Source organism: Toxorhynchites rutilus, chromosome 2 (assembly GCF_029784135.1).
Source record: "Toxorhynchites rutilus septentrionalis strain SRP chromosome 2, ASM2978413v1, whole genome shotgun sequence".
Classification (NCBI taxonomy): Eukaryota; Metazoa; Arthropoda; class Insecta; order Diptera; family Culicidae; genus Toxorhynchites; species Toxorhynchites rutilus.
Window position 1 is genome coordinate 160,523,426 of NC_073745.1, and position 18,798 is coordinate 160,542,223.

Consider the following 18,798-nt stretch of genomic DNA (forward strand, 5'->3'; position numbering starts at 1 on the left):
TCCTAAAAATTAAATTTCTACAGCGTTTTTTTCCGTGATGCAATTTGATGTGACACACCCTTTATTCATTATATGAGATTGATTGCTCGGCACTGCACACAGTTAGGTTCGGAGAAATGGGCTGGTCCAGGTGAAGTAAGGTATGGTGTTTTTTAGAACATTTGCTGCACGTTCGTTCGGATGGACATGTATTAACGCGATGGCCTTTGCGCGGGCAATTGTAGCAAGCATTCGTCGATTTTACTTTTGCACTCCTCTCATGGATGCTCATATTTCTAAACACTGGGCATATATGGTTGAGATGCCTTTCAGAGCAAAAATCACATACGACTTCAAATGACGATGTAATTGCATTAGACGATCTTATGTTCGATAATTTTGTTAATTTCTGCTGCATTGGCTTACCAATGGACACGACAGATGTTCCTTCACATCTTTCCAATATTAAATGATGGTTCTGTAAGAAATCAATGGTATTTTTATAAGTAGGCAGATCCTCTTTGGTTAATGTTTTCTCCCAGCTTTCACGCGTACCTCTATCAAGAGCGGAGGTCAGAATATTAACAACAAGAAGTTCTGAGACACCGAGAAGTTCCTGACCCATGAAGCGCAGACCTTCAACATGACGTGTGCATTCGTCGATGAGATCTCGCAATTCCTTGGATGATTTCCTCGTCATCTGTTTCAGATTTTTGATACCCTGGATGTGTGTATCTATTATAAGACGTTTATTATCGAACCTATTTTCTAGAATGCGCCACGCATGCTCATAATTATTATCTCTGATGGTGGACGCATCGATGACACCACTGGCATCACCAATCAGAGCCTTTTCCAGGTGGTACAGCTTTATAGCGTTAGAGTCTGTGGAGGTGCTCATAAGGTCCTGAAACATAGCCTTGAATTTAGCCCAATTTCGGTATTGGCCATCAAATGTTGGCAAGGGCACACGGAGTGCTTGTTGATGAACTATGATTGGAGATTGATTCCTACCTGCTGGATTGTTATGGGCACCACCTGCATCTGTGACATGAACTTGCAGTAGTTCCTCGATAGTTGTTGACACTGAATTGTAGCGGTTTTCAAAATCACTGTAGATTTCCTCTTGAAATTGAATTGCTTCATCGGGAATAATCGCCATTACCTCGCTGTGGAAACCGCTGAACTCCGAGTATGCCGCATCAATATTTTTAGTGAACGTTTTCAACTGCGCCATACTGACTTGATTCCTTGCAGCTATAAGCGCATTCTACACACGAACAATCTTTTGATTCACTTGCTCACGTTGCCGAAATACAGACGCCAATTGCTTTTGGCTGCCAGAATCGATAGCAAGCTCCCATTCAGCAAAACCTTTAAAACTTGCAGATTCATCTGCGCGCTGTGTACCTGACGGAACTATTTTAGAGCCTTCAGCACTGGTGGTTTTAACAGGGCTATGTTGTGTCGTCATTTTTCTCGAATATCTATAGTCCTCACGTTAATAAACCACAACTGTTCTTTTTCGCAAAAAACTCACGTTGTCTAAGCCACGAGAGACGCTTATTGGTATGATGCTTATCACAAATTCACAAAAAAACTGATTGCAGAAGAATATCGATCAATTGCTACGCAATGTTCTTTCGACACCTTTATTTCCAAATGAAGGGATTTATCGACGTTTGGCAGTTTCACGCCGAAACACTACCACAAGATATTTCCACATAAGTTGATCAATTGCTACTCAATGTTTTTTCAACTTATTCACTTGTTCATGAAATTTATTTCAATTCCACAGGATAGCAGAACCCGATCCGGTTCGAAGGACCAAATGTTAGCGCATAAACCGGGCTAACTGCGGTTGGATGGTTCTGGCTAAGCACACTGTGGAAATTGAAAAACACAAGTTTTTGGAGTCCAAAATTTCTCTTTATATTTCACTCATTACACAACATTTAGTAATCACTTTGTCGTTGGCGGTTAGGAAAATAACTGGGATCATGAATCACGTTGTGCGTTGCTTTTATGTTTGTCGGAAGTTGGTGGGGTTACTATCCTGTCGGCTTGACTCGGCTCGCTCGGGTGCTGTTCGTTTGTAATGTTGCTACTTATTTCGTCTCGCTCTCGCACGTTGCGGGTGATACGATGGAATGAAATGGAGAGCAATTGCTTCGGGTAGTGAATGGAAAATTTCTGTTGCTGACAAAATGGAGGATTTCAATTTATTTGTCCTGACATGTCAGAACACGTAAGCGCTCGCTACACGTGGCGCGAACAAAGCGTGTGTTTCAAAATTTTGTAAGTTTTTTCCCAAGTGGATGTGAATCAGCACCACATATGTCATGTACGTGGACAAACGAATATTAAATTTAACGGTTGATACTTTCATCATTCCCAGCTACTTCTATCTCTGAGCATGAATGGAATGGTTTGCCTAACTCATAAGATAATCTTATCGAGTAATGGTAAATTTAAAATTTTACTTGCTGCCTCTTAATTTCCTAAAACATCAGTTTTCCCAGTATCCAACGGTAGCCATTTGTTAATGGTGCGCATATGTTCATCCTGTACAGCTTATTTCGAGCTTATACCATGTAAAAAAATGTTGTCTCTGGCGCCCACTCGCATGATTTCTTTTACAAACGAGGCACGATAGACAGTGCCAAATCGCGTAAAGCAAATCGGGTAAAAAATGGCACAATTTCAAGAGAATCGCGCAAAAAAGTCGCCTGAAGAAAGAATCCAATATACTTTGTTTTCCAGAATAAAATAATTTTAATCATATACCAAAGCAAAAAAAAATTTAAATTATATGCACTCGTTAACCACGAAATAGTGATGGTTTCTAGTGTTTGTTGACAAGAGTGATACAAATGCCATCAACATTTTTCAGATCCCCCATAAGATGATGCCTTATACAAATCGATCGAATCGAGCGATCGATACGATCACTGTCACACCGAACAACATTTCATATTTTGTAAATCGAGAAAATTTCATCAACTCGAGTTCCTGCTCGAACTTCATGTGTTGCGAATTGCTTATTTTGAGGCGTTTCTGAAATGTTTTTCAAGCAAAATATCAGGAATGCAAACTGAAACAAACAATGCAATGGTCTGGTAAACTAAAGGTATGCAACAAGCTCGAAATCATGACAGTTGCACCGATAAATTCCATTCGATCGATGCTACCCAACATGGTGGCAGGAAATTGTTGATAGTAGTGGTGGTAGGAAATTGTTCAAGCTTTCACTAAAAACCCAAACAAACTTTAAAAAAATTGAAAATTAAAATTCGTTTTTCCCAAAAAACATATTTTTTTAAAATTCGGAACGAAAATTATATGAATAATATATACGCAAAACAAAATCACGTAAAAAATCGCGTAAAAAAGAATACAGTGTACTAACGCGATGACCTTCATAGCAAACATGATAACTGTCGAAGTTCGTTGGATGCTACCGACTTTGCTCAGTAACTATAATGACCCTATTGTGTAAATCGAATTGCTATCACCCTTCACTATTTCGTATTTTGTAAATAGAGAATCTTATCGAGTCGGGTTCTTGCTCGAACTTCATGTGTTGCAAATAACATACAGGGAAACTTCGATATAACATACCCTCGTTATAACGTACAAAAAGAAACCGGAAAGATGGTATCGTTGCTGAAAGCTAATCTGCCAGTTCCCCTTGGAATTAAAAATTACATGCAACCGAAAGAGTTTATTTTAATGTTTTCTATTCATATAGTACTGCGATTAAATGCATTTCGTTTTATGATTTTTCAATCAAGTGCAATTAACATGAAAACTTCTGAACATTATTTTTCCCCATAGGTGGAATATTTTCTTAACCAATATTGGATGCATAAAACCTTGTGCCTCCAACGTAACGCTTTCGTTTTCGGATTCCCCCAAATATTCATTTATTCATTAATCAGAATGGATTTTGATTCAACTACAAACAAATGATCACTAAATCAACGATAGTCCTACGTCAACCTTGCGGTTACACCACAGATCTGCGTTGGCAGGGGCGTCCAAATACAGGGAAACTTCGATATAACGTACTCTCGATACGTCACTCGATATAACGTACACATTTTCAAAGTGTAAAGAAATAACTTTTTGAATATTTTTTTCTGAAAGAAAAATGAATTATCTGTGTTTTTAAACTAAAACATGTTTTGTATCTTCAACCAATCCCATAATACAACTGGTTTTGTGATTCAGGATTTTAAATGAATCAAGGTTTAATCAACAGTACGAAGCAAAACATTATGAAAAAGGCTGGCTTTGTCTTGAATTTTATCATTAACCTTACCCAAACAGCAACACAATAAAGTAATATAACCTACGTTTCTGAGTTCTTCATTATGCTTCGATATAACGTGCAATTCGATACAACGTACAATTTTGAAAATGAAATGTACGTTATATCGAAGTTACCCTATAGGTGGATTTTTCGTCAAAATTGCACATCCAGCAACGGATTTCAAACCAAAACAAACCAAGTTTTAGCGTAGGAGCACACTAGATGGCTCTCCAGCGCATATTTTGAAATGATGAGCCTCAGCGGGAATTTGATGTAACCAAGGGAATCCTATGCGGCCATCTTTTTGTAGCCAGCAAAGAAAATCATGAGCATAGAAATCATAACCTGAAATTAAAAATGAAGTGCTCCGCGCGATCCAGCAGCAGTGAAATCACAGTGCAAATCGCAAATAAAGCTTCCGGATGGGTATCGAAACATCGCTTGCCGAAGGAAACTATCCAACGTAATCTAATGTTGAACATATATGACTCCAAACAGTTGAAAAAAAAGTGAGCTCCCTGAGCTCGAGCCCTGCTTTATGCTGCCTAGGCTCAATTTTTGTTTGTTGAGATAGGGTTGCCAGAGACCCGAATGTAACACACATTCAGCAGCTTTCGACAGCTTCACTAGCTGTCATTATTATGTTATTACTAGCAGACCCGGCGAATTTCGTCCCGCCTAAAATAGATTTTTGATATGAAAACATTCAAACATTTACACTTTCTTACTAAGCACGATCATGGGTTCAATCCTATTCATTGATTGGACTTTTTATTGGCCGTTTTAGAATTTCCTCTTTTTCTAACAATCCATCACAATCTTTCCCTGATAATCCATCACCATTTACGCTTCACACCAACGCAACTCCTGATAAAGAAGATATAGGATTGTGTTATGTCACCTGAAAATCCAAAACCATTTTCGAACCAAAATGAATTTCAAATGGAATGAAAACATCAAATGGAATAACAACGCTTATCACGATGTAATTGAAGAACATGTGGAAATTAAATTTTCCGAATTTTCCCATTTTCCTTCGAAGATTTACAAAGAAAATAATATTTTTTCGCCTTAACATCTATGGGCAGAGACAAATACAAAAAAATAAAGACGGCCCAAATCGGACGATTCCTTCCTTGAGTTATGCGTTTAGCATCACATTTGTTGAATCTTTTTTATTTATATGGATATGAAATCCTTATCAGATACAATTTTTGTTCTAGATTTTACCCCACCTGCAGAGAATGTAAAAGAGTACACCTTTTACATTGAACACATGTTCGATACGCTAGAGTTAATTTTAATATATAATTTTTGTTCCAGAAGCGTGCTTATTCCACCTGAAAATCCATTATCATTTTCACGAATACATGCTGTAATATCATGAAAATGAATTGTGTTTTGACATGACAATAGCAAAGGCTGTGTCGGCGTTGCTCACGATAGTGTCTCGCAAAAGAATGTATTCCTTCATACACCGCTTCTGTTGATTGTGTCGTAGGAATTGCATCGAGCGCACTCTCTTGTTTGTTTCGTCTCCTTTGTTTATAATGTTCATAAACATTAGTTCAAAAAAAGTAATGATGTTTATAGTTAATGAAGTTTCTATGGATCTTGTTGCTGAATGCTTGTGCAATATCCGTCTTGTTCCTTCAGAACGGCTGAAGGATTTTTCGTCAAAGAGATTTCTTCTGATTTGTCCATTGATCACAAATATTGTAGAGCTTGTCACTCAGAATACGTTCCAGGCGTGTTGCTTGGCATTAAAATATAGTCATATATAGTTTACAACCTATTTTCATGCCTATCAAATTTTTCGCGCATAATTTCATTGAAATCAGTCGAGCAGTTGTCATTGCAAGTTATGCGCGGGAGAGCCGCACAGTGTGTTCTTACCCTTACTCTGTAGCATTGGTTTGAAGGACTTCGAATATGTCGACTTCTGTATCATGAAAATACCAATTGCGGAATTTGAACTGATTTTCTACTACCGTTCCAAGAAAAAAGTTGCAGAATTTCATCGAATGCTTGTCGAAGCTTAAGGTGAGCATGCTCCTGGAAGATCGCAGTTGTTTGGGTGGTTCAAAAAATTTGGGAATGATTGTTTTGACGTGGAAACCTCCGAAAAAATCGAGGACCGTTGAACTACAAGGTTTTTTGGACGAAGGAAGCAATCAAACACAACAACAACTCAAAAAATCAGATACATACGGTTGTAGGCAACAATTAACAGCTGCAAAATATCTGATTATTTAATGAACGATTAAGAGAAATCGGACATCAATAATCGGGAACAGTCTTAAACATGTAAGCAGTAGCAGCTGTGTTCACTTGATCAATTGAAGTGAACAATACCATTAGCAATACAATTCCGTCAATAAAAAAACCCAAACATTAATTCAAACAAGGAATTCACATTACCTTTACTTTCCTGTGTTACGTTCTCATCCTTCACTCCGTCAATTTCTATCCGTCTCTTCTTTGGGTCACTGAAAATAAGAAAGAAAAAAACAATATAGACTCTAATTTACTTCTAAAAGCATCCATACTACCTTGGATCCAAATCATCTTTGAGCAGGTTATCTTTGACGCCAAGTTTGCTGTTCACCACACTTGCCACTACGGAACCCAGCGTTATATCCTTGATAATGATGTCCATTGACGACGACGTCGTCGTTGATAAACTTTTCGGGGTGCTCGTGTTGTTAAACATGATTGCATTTGTGTGTGGGTGCTGCAATGGTTGTTGTTGTTGTTGTAAATGCGTCGGAGGTTGTGAGCAGGACGACGACGTATTGATTCCACTTGGTGCAATTGCCGTTACCGGCACCGACCCGGCATGAGTCAAAACGATTCCACTGCTGCCACCACCAGTAACAACCGAACTAGGTACGGTTGATTGTACATTATTTACATTGGCGTTAATGCAGAAACTACTGTTGTTCGATGCTGTTGTGGCCGTCGACGCAACAACTGTAGCAGAATTCAGCACGTCCGTTTTTACGCCATTCAGTGGAATAGAAATACTAGAGCTAAGATTAGGTACAAAAGACGTCTCCACAGCAGTTACACCCGATAAGCTACTGCTATTGTTGTTATTATTGTTGCTGCAACTGTTGTTCACACCATTATTGTTGTTGCTATTAGACACAATCGTGACCAAGGTACTGTTGCTACTGCTGCTGATATTAGATACGACCGAAGCAGGTGCAGACACAGATGCGATCGTAGAAAGGGTCACCGCGGCTGTATTTATGCACGAAGGCGCTACTGATAAACTGGGCGAACATGTTGATGCAGTTGATGTGATCGTTAATGAAACTAGGGATGAGGGCGTTGCACTTCTAGATGAGCATATGGTTGTAGGTGTCGAACATGTTGACACAGTTGCAATCGTAGAAACAGTAGATGCCGTAGTACTGCAAATAGTCGCTGTTGCAATAGCAGCAGTAACAGATAGAGATGTTGCAGGCGAACCAGAACCAGCGGCTTGTTTGTCTTTGTTCGTTTCCTCTTCATCCATCGTTTCCGTACTTTCGCTTCCCGAGAGCACAGAATTTACATTGGATGCATTACTGATTCCATTAGCACTACTGCTGATGTTACTAATAGTAGCTGTGCTGGAACTACTACATATACTTGTCGCACTTATTGACGTAATCGTCACAATCGTTGATGCAGCTACTGCGGCAGGAGATGTCGCCGAAGTAGTCATCGTGCTGCTGGTTACTGATGCCGCCGCCGCTGTCGCTGATATAGACGCTGCCGGTACTGTCGTAGTTGTTGTAGTTGTTACACTAGACACAGTCGTACTCGCGCTAATACTACTTGTACTACTGCTACTGCTGCTACTGTTATTACTGCTACTGTTATTGTTGTTAGTATTATTTGAAGATGAATTTGTTGTGACATTTGATGTCGTACTATTTCCTAATGAACTATTTGTTGAATTCGCGGCACGATCACGGCCTACAGTCTTTTGTTGTTGTTCGCGTTGTAGTCTTCAATGAGAAAGAGATAAGGGAAAACAGAGTTAGATTTACAACAACAAACATGTAGAAATGTCGGTTCCCCTTACCTTGTTGTAACACCAGTTGTTAAAGCATCCACTATGCACTGCGCCTGGTTTTGATTGGATTTATGCATATTCCTAGAACTTCGCGTCCGCTGTCTGGATTTTCGTAACAACTGCTTATAATTTTCCGCCTTTTTACTGAGGTAGTAATATCGTACACAGTCCTAGACAAATAAAAGCAATATTTGAATCGTTAGATTTTACAATTTGTTGACATATTGAATTTCAAGTACATACCTGCGCACTTTTCCGATCTAAGCTGGCTGCAATGATACCGAAATTCTTCGGATGCTGCAAAAATTTCTCCCGGAAAATTTCCTTTTCTCCAACGGTCCACACATTCAAGTTTAACCGTTCCTAGTTTGAAGAAAACTCTATTTTAAGTAATGGTGGTATTGATAAAAGTTACTCTATATTTGAAATATATTATCTTCAGATTCTAAACGAAATATTGGGACTTCAAGAACATGTCGATACTTTGTCATTGTAATATTTTTTTAGCAAAACATGACTATTGAGATTACCGCAAAAAATCTTGTTTTGAAATTCTGTCTTCTGTCAGTTATTCAGAGAACTGATTTTCCACTTCACAGACCACGAAACAGGTCCATTAAGAGGTCCTTCTTCTTCGAACTTCGCGCTCTCACTGCATTTCTGTTCGAAGGAAAGAAAAGACGTGTAACTTCTCACAAATGTTCCTTTTCTAAATGCGGATAGCTAGCTATCCTCAATCCGTATTCATCTGCAGGAAAGTTGCCCCCATGACATCATGGTCTCAAAAAATGATAATGTATTTCGACGTATGGATTTGCGGTGTACTTCATTTCGCAGTCAAACTGGCCACACTTTATTCCAGCAACGCCACCAGTGACAGATCTGTGAAATAGTCTCCTTCTTGTTTGAACGCATCCATTTTTCCTCCACTTTGTAATTGACGATATATTCATTTACGAAATAAAAGACATACTGAGTTTCATTCTGATAACCTACCGCTGTTCAATTTCGTACACTTCAGATATGATAGTAAAGAATACGAAATGTTTGATACGGTGTAGTGAATATTTCATCATATCAAACAAATCATATTGATGAAAGCAGTGTTATAAAATAATTTGTATGCGAATGCTGCAATCGATCGTCGTTTCCGATTGTTGGGAAGGGGGTCTTGTTTTTGCTGTGTAATTCCGAGGAGGCATCCATTCCTTGAAAACCGATCCAGAAGCTTAGAAAATGGGTACCACACAAATTAAGTGAAAGGCAAATGGCGCATCGCAAAACCATTCGTGGAATGCTTCTTCAACAGCACCAAAAAAGTAGTTTTTGCATTGGATTGTGATGGGCAAGGAAAAATGAATTTATTTCGAGAATCCAGAGCACAAAAAATCATGGCTTTCACCTGATGAAGAAGATGCTCTCTGTTTGGTGGGACCAGGAGGGTATGGTGTACCACGAGCTACTAGAACCAGATGTGAGATGAATACGAATCATTACCGACAACACATGATGAGTGTGAAACTCTACATCAATAGGAAAGAGAATCTGAATGGACCCGTAGACACGGTAAAGTGATATTACAGTTTGATAAGGCACCGGCGCAAACCGCAAAAACTGTGAAAGGCACAACAAAGCGTTTGCTGGGAAACGTTATTGCACACGCCGTATTCTCCAGACCTATCCCTGTCAGATTTCCACTTTTATGCTTCAATGGAACATGCACTTGCAGAGGAGCGCTTCGCCAAATAAAGATGTCGAAAAATGGGTTGGCGAATGGTTGAATTTGTTGTGAATTTGTTGTCCATGTGCGAGACAAAAACCTTTTTTTTTTTGAAAAGGACGAAATGTGTAGAATCAAACGAGGATTATTTCGAATAAACATATCTTGAGGTTTTCCTGAAAGTTATGTGTTTCCTTCCTCGAAAAAACAGACAATTTCAACTTACACATCTGATCCACTGAAAATAGTTTTTTCTCCCTTGGTTGCTAAAACAGGAACTGGGAAACCACTTAAACGTGCCCCCAGTCCAGAAGACACTTCCGGGGATGAGTCTTTCCATCTTCAAAAGTCCCTTCTAAAAAATGCAAACCTATCTCCTCTGTCATAGTTTATCCGGACAATGCTCCTGGCACTGTCGTGAGTTTCTTTTTCTGGTAAAAACCGAATGGCAAAGTCTTGGAGGTCATTCAGATCATGACAAACCTAACAACATTTACCTCCGTAACCGAAATTAGAAAGGTTAGACCGAACGAATTGCAAGTTGTCGTATCTAACCGGAACTATATGAGTTTGTTGATGATTAATAACGGGTGGCAACTAAATTTGAAGAATTTTTTCTCAAGCTCTCAAAAAAAGACATACTTGAAGAAGATCAGATTTATTGGAATCAAAGATACATTGTCCATTGTTGAAAAAACTATGAATGGGTTATACCTACGATATAACCGCAAGGTTGACGTAGGACTGCCGTTGGCTTAGTAATCATTTGTGTTTCTTCGATTAGCAATACTCGCATCTCGGGTGTTCCTAATTGGTTACGATATCGCCGCTGCGCAAAGCTATTTTTTGTGTGTATTGATAAAATTATTGATTAAACTAGTAAATGAATGAAACAATTTACGAATTCAATTGCAAACAAATCCCAATTTAGGTCAATTCATACATTATGGTAATAGTTATCGCAGCAATAGTTATCAACATTTTGCCTAATCATCAAACGGTATGCGTATAAGTTCAGTGAGATGACGACATGAAGAGATATCTTCCAATGCAGTCTTGAATAATCGAGTCGAAGCGTTGTAGACCATGTTAGCAAAACGAATTCCGAGTGTAAAAATGCATGGGGGTATAAAAGTATTGCCGACTTGAATGTATCTGCAATGCCGATTTTCCCAACTTCTTGGTTTCGGAATCTATATTGGGAAAACACATTCCGGTTTGCAAAAATGCAAGCGAGTACAAAAGTACCCGTAGTTTGCATCTAATTTGCTATGCCAATTTCTCCTGGCTCCATGGTTTTGAAGTCTGTGTTGAGGAAACATTCCGATTTACAGAAACGCAGCGAATACAAAAGTACCCGCAGCTTGCATCTATTTTGCAATGCCGATGTCCCCAGGCTTCATGGTTTTGAAGTCTGTGTTAGGGAAACACTCCGAGTTCCAGAAACGCAGGCGAGTACAAAATTATTCGTAACTTGAATCTATTTTGCAATGCCTATTTCATGATTTTGAAGTCTGTTAGGGAAACATTCTAATTTACAGAAAAGCAAACGAATACAAATGTACCCGCTGCTTGCATCTATTTTGAAATGCCGATTTCCCCAGGCTCCATGGTTTTGAAGTATGTGTTAGGGAAACATTCCAATTTGCAAAAAACGCAAACGAGTACAAAAGTTCCTGCTGCTTGCATCTAATTTGCTATGACGACTCCCATAGGCTCCCAGGTTTTAAATTCTGTGTTAGGGAAACGTTCCAATTTCCAGATACGCAAGCGAGCACAGAAGTACCCGCTGCTTGCATCTATTTTGCAATGCCGATTTCCCTAGGTTTCATGGTTTTGAAGTCTGTGTTAGGGAAACATCCATCCATTCCAGCGATCGTAACTCAATCGTTACGCAATCATAACTGAGGGGATTGCCGAGCGACACTCGCTTATATACCGATTAGTGTGATTTCAATAGTCTGGTTTGGAAGCAATTTTAAAGCTATTGAAACAAGTTTTTGGATCGAAAAGTAACAAGCATTATATAGACATTTACGTAGACATTTTATCTTTCGAATGAAGTGTTTATCATACCAATTCGTTCAGTTTTTTAGGAGCTATTAACGCTCAAAATCTCGTTCTCCGGCGTAACGCTTTCGTTTTCGAAGCTATGAACTTACACCCCAGTATAGAAATGAAAGACGTAGTTCTACGTCAAAAAATTAGTGAACATTTGATAACGGTCTGCCGAAGCTTCCGTTTGATGACGAAACAGGAACGTTGTACATCCTTCATGTCAACTTTGCAAATGCATCTCTTGTTTCTACCAATCAACTGTTTACAATTCGTGGCTCTGCAGTGATTTTTGTACACCAAGGAGCCCAAAACCCCGAAGAAATATTCGATTCAGTGTCACCGAGGCAAATTTGTCCAGCAACGTTTTGATCAAAATTTTCTTCAAACATTCGTATTCCAGGAATTTGATCTACTTTTGGCACGAAAAAAAGAACGAAGCAATTTGCTTTCATAATTTGAATGGTCTTCCTCTGCCTTATCCGATATCCAACAAGGGCATCTTAGGATATCGATATGGTCGGAATCGTTCGCTTGTTCGCTTATTCGCTTGTTCGCTTTTAAAATGTTGTATCATTTCTCTCTTTTCTCATTTCTCTCTGAGCTCGTTCATTGTTGAACATAGGGCCCTCGGAAAAAAAATCAAAATGTTAATTGCCACCCGTTACTTTGGAATTGGAATAGCACATCTACATTCCTTCCCATGACGTAGAAATTGAAGAAGTGATAACTGAAGCCAGTCCGACGTGCGAAACAACAAATAGTAAAGGAGTTGCCGAATTCCCTCAAGGGAGGTCAACATTCACGGGAGTGCAAGTCAGTTGATCACACGGCAGCTTATTGCGCAATCAAGGAACGCCGTGCCACTTGCCGAGAACACATCATGTGAGCAAAGCCTACAGTGTGCTCTTTGAAGGAACACTCGAAACGCACTTTCACGTAAATGTTGAAGGGCGCTTCTCCACTGGCTCAACAACAACAACACCTATCAACCGCAAACAACGCATCAACGGACTCGGTTTGAGAAAACACGCCGTTTGTTTGCAAAAAGGAATTCCTGGCACAAAAATGTGCCCAAGTCACGGGGCTACAAAATCGTGGGCAGCGGATAGGCAAAATCAGGTGCTCTTAAGGGTTAACCCCTCGCTTTTCTCAAACTCCCTATCGTTAGATTGCAAGTGGAATGTAAATTAGGGTCCCAACAGTAGTGATCACTTGCCAAACGAATTTTCTATCACCAATGGGGTGAGTTCTTCTGAATCAGTAAACATGGCTCACGACCTCACAAAACACATTGACTGGAAAAAGTACGCGGACGCGATTACTCTAGCCATTAGTATCAGACATGGTTTACCTTCCTTGGAGGAGTATAACTTCCTTTCTCGTTTGAGATATGACAACGCAGTTCGCGTTGGATACAAAACATACAAATTTATAGCCAGTGTTTCAAGCTTCATGCAGACAGATTGAATGCATTTAAAGATTTTCGGAAACGTGGAACCATTGGCAATATTCAAACCTATTCAGCCCTTGAGAATCAGTTCAAAAATTTGGCTAGATGGCGAAGTTAATCTTCGAACCTATATTGTTCATGGCATCAGCTTTCAATATGTTTAGTAAAACTATATCGAGAATTGATGTTTCTGGTTATCCATAAAAATAGTTCGAGTACAAACGCAAAAAATGGTTCCATTGCGGACTAACCGACTCCCTTGGTAAATGTTAAAACCTGATGGTACTAACCTTAAATTCTGTTTCCATGTCTATTAGCGCTCCATTTTCATTATTAAACACTAGCCTTCTTTGTTTGGAGTCTAACATTAAAGGTGGAATCACAGCATATGAACGCATTTTTTTATCCTCCATCGCCTGGAATAGAATAGCGAGGTAATTGTTTACAATAAATATGCTGTGCTCGTTATCAATCCTTATCGCAACGTACCTGCTCCTGAAGACCATCCATGATCTCTTCAAGATCGGCTTCGGACTTAATCCTAGAACCTACACGATTAAATCGTTCTTTATCTTCCCGTTGCTTTCGAAGCTCGGGAAACACTTTCTCGAAAAACTCTCGGTTTTTCGCTTCTTTCGCTTTCCGTTTTGCACTACCTTCCATTTTATCTACACGTTTAGACCATTCCTGCGATAACTGCGCATATCGCTCAGTCAGTTCCACCTGCGCTGCCGCTCGTTCTGATTTTACTTTCTTGAAATGCATCAGCAAACGCTGTTTGAATGTTTTGTGGCGTTCTTGAATTTCGCGGCAGACTTCCGCGTCGGACGGCTGATTGTACAGCGGTAGATCGGTGGCAGTACCAAGTGCACTCAGCACAGCATGGGCCGTCAATGCTCGTTTCCTGTTATCGGCGTAAACCTGTTGTGCCATGCTGCGATGTTTCGGTTGCGTCTCGGCGGCGCTTTCCTCAACCGCCGGTTTCAGCGAAGCCTCTTCAAGCGTTTCCTGTTTCTTCTTCAGCATAGCGATCTTCTTCTCCGCCTTGTCGATCTCCATGTCCACCTTGGCGATCTGCTGCAACAGGTCATCCTTAGTGGCACGAAGTTCCTCAGTGGGATCGCTTGGTAAAGTTGGTGAGATCGCTTCCACCTGGGGATGATACGCACCGGATGACACCGGTGGATCACGTGTATCAACGTTCAGGAGGGATTGCGCAGGTTGACTATTCTCATTCAGGCGTATTTTCTTAAATGCGGGTGGACCGTTATCCGATGGTGCTGGTGGCAGTTGCTGTACGGCTCGTGCTTGCGGATAATCGGGATTATGCGGAAGCAGGGATATTCGGGGTCGGGTTGATTGTTGTACTGGCTCCATGGAATTTGCTATACTGATAGGTGCGGGTATACTACTAGATACGGAGACAACCGGAACCTGCCTATGGTATTCAGGCATTTGTGGAACCTAAAACATAGAAATTTTGTGGTATTATTTATAGAGTTCAAATAATTTGGTTCAATCGATTGACCTGTGATACCCGAGTGTAAGGGTTTTCGCGATAGTACGAATTGTTCTGCACATATCTAAGCGGTGCTTCCCGTGCTGGTGCTCCGGCGAATGGTGGATAGTTTGCAGCTCCCGCCCCAGGACCAGGTCTTGGTGGTGAGAGAGGACTAGCTGCCGATCTGGAGGCGGATTGAGGTGGCCCAACACCCTTACTATAGCTTTGAGCCGTGTCAACAGACCTGTTAAAAAGAGAACAAATAGAAGAATTAGTTTATTTTCAATAACAGACAAGTTAGTTGTACAATGGTTTTGTATATATTTTTCTTATAAATTAAACAGTTACGATTTTGAAATGATAAAATAGTACCGTACAATACAACTTTTATTACAGAATAACTTGGGAAGAGATAAATGCAGATTGGCTATAAATAAAAAAACAAGGATAGACATGGCGTTGTTCTGATAGAAGACAATGCGGCCTCTGTTTATCAAAGCTGGCCTCTTCTTCATGAGTGCTACCTTCAAGCGGTCCAGTTGTTGGCAGTACAGGTCCGAATTGAGCGTTTGGCCATAGGGAAGCAGCTCATAATAGATTATTCCTTGACAATCCCACCAAACACACAGCAGAACCTCTTGGCCGTGATTGAGGGCTTGGCCACCGTCTGAGCCGCTTCAGCGGGCTTCGACCACGACCGTTTGCGCTTCACGTTGTCGTAAGTGACCCACTTTTCATCGCCAGTCACCATCCGCTTCAGAAACGGGTCGATTTTGTTGCGATTCAGCAGCGATTCACATGAGTCGATACGGTCAAAGCTGTTTTTTGCGTCAACGTGTGTGGCACCCATACATCGAGCTTCTTTGTGAATCCAAGCTTCTTCAAATGGTTAATAACGGTTTGATGACTTATCCCCAGCTCTTGGCCGATGCAACGGCTGCTACTATGCCGGTCTTTCTCGGCTAATTCAGCGATTTTGTCGCAATTTTCGACAACAGGCCTTCCGGAGCGTGGCGCATCTTCGACGACCTCTACACCAGAACGAAAACGTTGAAACCATCGTTGTGCGGTGGAAATGGAAACTGTATCGGGTCCATAAACTGCACAAATTTTATTGGCAGCTTGAGATGCATTTTTGCCTTTGTCATAGTAGTACTGTAAAATATGTCGGATTTTCTCTTTATTTTGCTCCATATTTGCGACACTATAACTCACGAACGACTTAACCAAACAAAACACTGTCAAGGACTATATTATAGGACTATAAATACCTTACCAACAAGCTATAGTATGACTCGATACAATGAATACAACTAGAACTACGCGCTTACAACGACACCTCGCGGAAATACCGCAGGACTTTTTTGACAGCCTAATATGTATTTTACAGCACCGAAAAAATTGGTCATCTGCTTATATTGGTTGTGAATTTCAATTCGTTTCGTTTCCAAAAGATAGTACAAGACAGTGTTGTCAAATTTTCACTTGTACCGGAAGGGGTAAAAATCTTTTTCATCTGTACTTTTCCTTCCAAAAATCTGTACCATCGAAAATAATCGTCAAAGAAAAAAAAATCTGTTTTACTAATTTCACATTTTAATTTAATTACTACTAATACCACATTTGCTATAAATGTACTTTAACATTTGCAAGCCTTGAATCTCTCGTGTGTTTGACGGTGCTTATACATAGTCGTACTAAATTAAGATTGCATACTATCATTCTATAAACCGTTAATTCTTTCAGGCATCCGATTTTTGTTCAGCAATCATGCAAATGTTTGTTTTCTGAAACGGTGATATCCTTCCAAAGCAATTTTACTCATAGGGCACATAATTCGTTCTCCAGATCATGTAAAACCTTATCGTAGAACCCTGGAAACGCTTCCTATACAACGTTGTTGCTTGTTAAATTGGAAAAGTTTCTATGATTTAACATTGCAACAGCCTTAAGGGTCTAATCATCGAAATACAACCTCTGCCTCATCTATTTTACTAACTCCACGTGCTGATAATTAAGCACTCCAGAAAATCTGTACCTATTTGTACTTTTGTACAAAAATCTGTTATCTGTGTCGTACAGAATCTGTACCCAAAAAATCGATAAAATCTTTACCGGTCCAGATAAATCTGTACGTGTAGCAACACTGATAAGAGGTGCTATAAATAATCGTTTACGGCTGCTCATTTTTGTTGCATCGTGAAGTGTCTACATATATCAACCATTCGTATGAATTTTTGAAAATGAAAAATTAGAGACATTGTCCGATCAAGATTCGTGTCAAACGCAAACAGAGATTGCAGAATCATTGGAAGTTTATCGACAAGCTATTTCCAAGCGACTCAAAGCCGCAGAACGCATCCAAATACATGGCGAACGTCTTTGATCGACCAAAATGTGCGATACAAAAGCAAAGCTTGTTTGCATTGAATCACTACTGGGAACGAACAATAGATTCAACAATAGACAATAGATTCGACAACCCAAAATTCAAAAGATCTTATGTAAAACCTGGCCAATAAGTAACATCAACATCGAATCCGAATATCCACGGTACCACATGTTTTGAAAAGTCCTGAGATTTTTATTGAAAATAATCGTTTTTTGGGCAAAGTCGCATTTGTTCCTCAACATAGTTTCCTTTGGGGGCAGTACACTTGGTATAGCGAGTTTCCAACATTTCGATTCCCTTTCTGTAGTACGAAACTTCTAGGTCTCCGCAATATGCCCCAGTTTCTGCGATGGCTTCCTCATTAGATGTAAATCTCTTTCCCTGGAGCCACCGCTTGAGGTTTGGGAACATATATTAGTCGCTGGGGGTCAAGTCTGGAGAATATGGTGGGTGAGCAACCAATTGGAATCGTAATTGGTCCAAATTGACCATCGCTTTTAAGGACTTATGCGACGATGCGTTGCCGTGATGGTACAGATTTTTTGTCTTCGCCATATGGGGCCATTTTTATGTAGGTGAAGATACCTTACCTTGCCTTGCCTTGGGACTTGACCATTTTCGTAAATTTCTTGAAATTTCAAATGGTTCCTAAGACCAGATGGCTCAATTCCAATCCACCACCTCAGAATATAATGTGCTTCTAGTTCAAATGAAAAAATTGTCAATCCATCGGCTACAAAAGTTATTGGTATCTTCACCGACATGCCGTTTTTTCTCAGTTTCGTCGTTCAGTTTGTCCAATAACGCTACATAATATACGGTAATTGTTCTTTCCTTCTGCAGGTAATCGATAAAGATTATGTCATGCGTATTCCAAAAAACGGAGGCTAAAACCGACCGTTGTTCTTTTGGCCGCTTTGGCCGGCTTTCGTGACTTGTCAACCACTCTACAGACTGCCTAATGGACTCAAGAGTGTGATAATGGATACTTCATCCATTGTCACAAAACGTCGAAAGAAGTTCACTCGATTACGCCTTAACAACCCCAAACCGGCTATTGAATCATCAACGCGCCGCTGTTTTTGATTGACGATCAACAAACGCGGCACTCATCGCGCGGTTAGTTTTTTCATGTCCAAAATGTCGTGCAAAATGTATCCCACTCGTTTGAAATGCTTACGGCCTCAGCCAACTCGCGTGATTTCACTTAACGATCGTTCAAAACAAGTCGATGCACTTGTTTTACGATTCCTGGATTCGTAGCCTCTTTTGGCCTTCCAGAGCGAGGTGCATCTGCTTGTGCTTGTACGATCC

General features: G+C 40.1%; 2 protein-coding genes across 5 annotated transcripts in view; both read right to left on the reverse strand.

Moving 5' to 3' along the window:
- The window catches only part of LOC129764910 (nuclear receptor corepressor 1), a 167,435-nt gene that overhangs the window by 45,190 nt on the left and 103,447 nt on the right, over positions 1-18,798 (reverse strand). For all 4 annotated transcript variants that reach the window (XM_055764548.1, XM_055764545.1, XM_055764546.1 and 1 more), the window contains exons 3-9: positions 15,120-15,336; positions 14,081-15,055; positions 13,882-14,007; positions 8,607-8,726; positions 8,373-8,533; positions 6,847-8,295; positions 6,716-6,783 (exon numbers count right to left, since the gene is read on the reverse strand). In XM_055764548.1, the coding sequence (XP_055620523.1) occupies positions 6,716-6,783; positions 6,847-8,295; positions 8,373-8,533; positions 8,607-8,726; positions 13,882-14,007; positions 14,081-15,055; positions 15,120-15,336 (3,116 nt within the window). The remainder of the gene's footprint in view (positions 1-6,715; positions 6,784-6,846; positions 8,296-8,372; positions 8,534-8,606; positions 8,727-13,881; positions 14,008-14,080; positions 15,056-15,119; positions 15,337-18,798) is intronic.
- LOC129764919 (uncharacterized) lies at positions 139-1,586 on the reverse strand. The gene is made up of 2 exons (XM_055764569.1): positions 535-1,586; positions 139-457 (listed from the first exon to the last, which is right to left on the reverse strand). Exons 1-2 carry the CDS (start codon positions 1,214-1,216, stop codon positions 429-431), a joined length of 711 nt encoding a protein of 236 aa, XP_055620544.1. The 5' UTR covers positions 1,217-1,586; the 3' UTR covers positions 139-428.